We start from the raw sequence: 4,505 nt of genomic DNA, 5'->3' as shown, positions 1-4,505 counted from the left end.
TTAAAATGGTCTGACTCAAGGAAAACTTTGATCTTGCCTTTAAAAAAAAATAAATATTTTTATTATGTTAAATAAACGAATTACAGTTCCCAAGTGTCTCTAAAACTGCCCCTGGTTCTCTTGTGGGTCTAAAGAGCTCTCTACACTCCCTGTACATCTAATGCACAGTAGAATTATCAGTTTACCTAAATTTTTTATTAATTCAATATATTTCATTGTCTTTACTAACTATTAGGTGGAGCGGACTGTATATAAATAAGAAATAGCATATATACAGTATATATAATGTCTGCTTACTCACTCACAGTCTAAACTGCTTTATCCTTTATACAGGGTTGCAGGGGGGCACTGGAGCCTCTCCCTGGACAGGGTCAATCCAGGGCTCACTCATACTGTACACACACTCACATGCTCATTCACACACTACAGGCGTTTTGAGAACGCCAATTAATCTAATCCGCATGTCTTTGGACTGTTTGAGAAAACCAGAGTAGCCAGATAAAACCCACCAAGCACAGGAAGAACATGCAAACTCCATGCACACTGACAGGCAGGAATTAAACCCGGACACTGTAGGTGCATGGAGTCCTAACCACTAAGCCACTGTGTTGCCTTATAACATGTACTGTAACTGGAAAATTATTAGTATGGGATGATATAGGTAACAGGATATGAAAAAAAAAAAAATTAACATAAGATTATTTAATCCTAGAATTATTAAAAAGCAAAATTTACATTATTACAATGATATCGCAAACTGTAAAGTTAGCGTGTCTGCATATTGAAGATATTTGCGAAAAAAAAATAATTTTGGGTGACTTAAGATGAATAATAGAACACATCAAGATGGTTTTTGAATTTTTTTTTTGTCTGTCTGTCTGTGCACCCCTTAAAACCTTCTGAACGAATTTGAATGCTTGTTTTCACAGGTGTATTTGCCTGAGCTTGAGGTAACATATAGGCTTTGTTTTATTGGAATCAGCCCACAGAAAGAGTAAAGGTTATAGTAATTTAAATTTTCAATGGAAAATGCCGTACTGAAAATGGATGTGCTGTACATTTTTAAAATGGCCTTGTGTGTGCAATTAAATTTCATGTGAACAAAGTCGCAGGCACATCTAGTTACAAATAAAATAACACAAGCCCTATTGAAATCTGTGCTATATCAATAAGTAAATTTTTTCCATTGAATAACAAAACATGTTTAATCCTGTTTATTGTTAGATTTAGATTAGTTAAAGTAGCTAGTATATAAACTACAAACGATTAGAATAAGCACATTAATATAAACCTGTGATTTAAATTATAGATGACTCTACTGTTAAAGCTGATATTATAGTAAACAACTGAATGTCTAATGACCAAACAAAATGTAATTTTATAACACTTTGGTATAAGCAAACATAAGCCATAAAAACAGTATCAAAACCCTTGTACAGTCCTATGTGGAACATACCACACAACCACAAAGATAAGATGACATGGTAATGAGACACTAATGACATTACACGTTTTTTTTTTAAATAATATTTTTAAAAGAGCCTCTGTACATTTTGATGTTCAACCCATCAGGCCTTGAACCAAAACTGACGATCAGTGCACAAATTTATTTTCTTTTATTTCACCACTTCAAAGGGAAATATACAAGATGATGTAAGAGCGTCCATTTCCAAGTCATTTAGAGTAATTTTAGCATCTATCCTCAACTGTATTTTCTCTGTTTCAAGCAGCAGGGAAGATTCTGGCTAAGATTAAAGAGTAGCAGGTCTCCACGTTTAGTAGCAAAGAGTCTAAATTGTAAAGGGCAGTTAGTCTGTCCACATTAGCAAATGACACATCCACCCTTTTCTTTGAACGGATTCTTTTCCTCTGGAATGCCTTTTACCAGGGGATCTTCATCCATACCACTCTGAATGTATTCCATGACTTCTTCACAACATTTAGACACCTACCCAAATAAAAAAGGACTTTATCATCATTTTGTTTTCAAAAGAGCATACATTTTCATCATCATTTTGTTTTAAAATTAGCATTAAATTAGTCTATGAATCAGAAGCAAAGCAATTTGCTATGCTTAACTTTGTTTTTAAACTATTATTTATCATATAAACCAGTGGGCTTATGAGTAAGCTTCTAAATACACAAAGTTCTTACCTTTTCCCTTTCCAGTTTTACCTCTTTTTTCAACTGATCTACTTCCATTTTAGCTTTATCCAAGTCTGTTAGGTTCTCTACATCTATAACTGGCATTTTCTGTGACAAAATAAGTCAAATAAACATGGTTTATAACATCGTTATAAAAGAAAAAAAGGAAGGAAAACGAATAATAGAAATGTACACATTCTGCATTAAGTTAGTAATAAGGTTTACACTTACTGCTGCTTACGGTGAGTTCTCTTCCACCCTGAAGACGGATAGAGAATCCTTCAGCTCTCTCTCAATCCGGGTTATAAAGTAATCTGTATAAACACAGCAAGCTCATAATCCTATTAAAGCAAGCACTCTTATTTAATTTATATATCTATTATGTTAAATGTGTTCATTGTTTTAATAAATTTTTTTCCATCACAAATGTTTAACAAATTGCAAATAGATTGTGCAATTTTTGGAAGTCTGAGATTTACCAGGTTCACGAAGTTATGATAACATTATGGTAGAAATGTAGGTCAAGGGGACACAGTATTATAAATTGCATTGATAAGCAAGCTTATCTGTGTTTACCCCCATTCTGTCATGTTGAATAACACATCGGAATTATTGATGATGCATATGTTACCCCAGGAACGTTTAGAGGAAGATGTGCACTTTGGCCATCAACATGATAAAAAGTTATCCTTCTGGCATGTTCTTAAATAAAAAAAATCTGAAAGCATGCTACAATCTGCCGTAATAAACCATTGACAGGTGAAGTGAATAGCATTGATCGTACAGTAACTGTACAGTGGTGAAAAAAAGGAAATATGTGCAAGTGTAAGGCAGGTGACTTTGACAAGGGCCAAATTGTGATGGCTATAGACAAATGGGTCAGAGCATCTTAGTAATGACAGGTCTTTTATGGTGTTTCTGGTATGCAGTGGTTAGTACTACCATTTACATTTACATAAAAGCAGTATATTTTTACTTTTATCTTTCAAACATGTTTACCTCATTAATGGACCTCAATGTGCAGTTTTCCCCCTTGACTGCAATATTGCAAATAGAGTTTCATATAATTTTTTTAAATAAATGTACCCTTTTATCCTTGTGTTTTTTTAACCTAGCCTTAACTTTATAGCTTATATGTTGTTGTATAGTCTGTGAACTTACTGCTGTAACATTACAATTTCCCTTTACGATTAAAAAAGTACTTCTGTTCATCAGTCTGTCTGTCTGTCTGTCTGTCTATCTGTACAACCAACTATCCTAGGTATCAAAAGTGGAGGAAAGGGGGGGGGGGAGGTCAAACTTTGACAAAGCTTATTAAATACATTAGGGTGTGTAAAAGTCAGTTTAAATAAGACTAGACAGCAAATTCCTAAATACTCCAGAGAAAGTGACCAGGCATTCTATAACCGCATGAGTAATATTCCAAGAGGTTGCTACACTGCTAGCTGAAACTATGCAAAGAAAATGTTATTTTTTCAAATTATCAAGAGCTTCTAAAATATATCAGGGTGGGTTGATTTACACGTTTTTAGTTTAAAAAAAATAGAAGAATAATACATAACATAAAATGAAAACATGTAATGCAAAAAAAATCCCCTGAAGACATTCAATGTGGAAACCACATCTGTGTAGAGAAAAAAGTTGGTGTGTGGATGATTAAATATGGGTTACAGCAATAATTTGTAAATAGCTCATGCTTATTGCAACTTCAGCCAAAAAAATATTGGCTTGATACTCACTTGTCAAAACCATTAAGTAGATGATGTATTAGGAAATATGGGCCCATTTGTAGTAAATATATCGCTGATGAAAAATTCCTTGTATTGTATAAAACTGATACACAGATAATCTGAAATAAGAATTAACAAACAGAAAAGAAAAAAAAATTGACAGTCAAAAAATCCTTATAGCTTTTATTGTTTTGGCTGCCACCATGCAACACAGAACACAGGAGATGTTGTAGTCTGGTACCAGCCAGACATTTTTCACCTGGTCATTTTTCATTCCAAAAAATTCCACATGTTTGTTTAATAATTTGTATATAAAATACTGCTTAAGGGCAAGAGGGGTTACATTGCTTATACAGTCCCAAGCTTCCTAGTTAGAGCCTGAGTTTTAGTTACCGTCTGTGTGTTACTGTGTGTTGAGTTACTGAGTTTTATAATATTTCCCATGTGTTCGTTCCATCTTTTACTTCTACTTCTTGTGACTGTATATTTTATTCTATTCCTCTTATTCAAGGAATTCTATTCCTCTTATTACTATTCCTCTCATTGTAAATAATTTATTTTTACTGGATTTTATTGTTCATAATTTACCCCCTTTGTCTATGAGACGTTTGATTTTTTTTACATTTTTAA

General features: G+C 33.3%; 1 protein-coding gene across 1 annotated transcript; it reads right to left on the bottom strand.

Moving 5' to 3' along the window:
* Positions 1-1,601: 1,601 nt before the first annotated feature.
* Positions 1,602-2,509, bottom strand: gngt1 (guanine nucleotide binding protein (G protein), gamma transducing activity polypeptide 1). Its single transcript, XM_053491638.1, has 3 exons — positions 2,377-2,509; positions 2,155-2,253; positions 1,602-1,948 (listed from the first exon to the last, which is right to left on the bottom strand). The coding sequence occupies exons 2-3, from the start codon at positions 2,248-2,250 to the stop codon at positions 1,823-1,825; spliced, it is 222 nt and encodes a 73-aa protein (XP_053347613.1). The 5' UTR covers positions 2,251-2,253; positions 2,377-2,509; the 3' UTR covers positions 1,602-1,822.
* Between the last annotated feature and the right edge of the window lie 1,996 nt (positions 2,510-4,505).

This window comes from Clarias gariepinus, chromosome 3, assembly GCF_024256425.1.
Source record: "Clarias gariepinus isolate MV-2021 ecotype Netherlands chromosome 3, CGAR_prim_01v2, whole genome shotgun sequence".
Lineage (NCBI taxonomy): Eukaryota > Metazoa > Chordata > Actinopteri > Siluriformes > Clariidae > Clarias > Clarias gariepinus.
The sequence above is the reverse complement of the archived record's forward strand: the minus strand, read 5'-3'. Positions and strand labels throughout refer to the sequence as shown.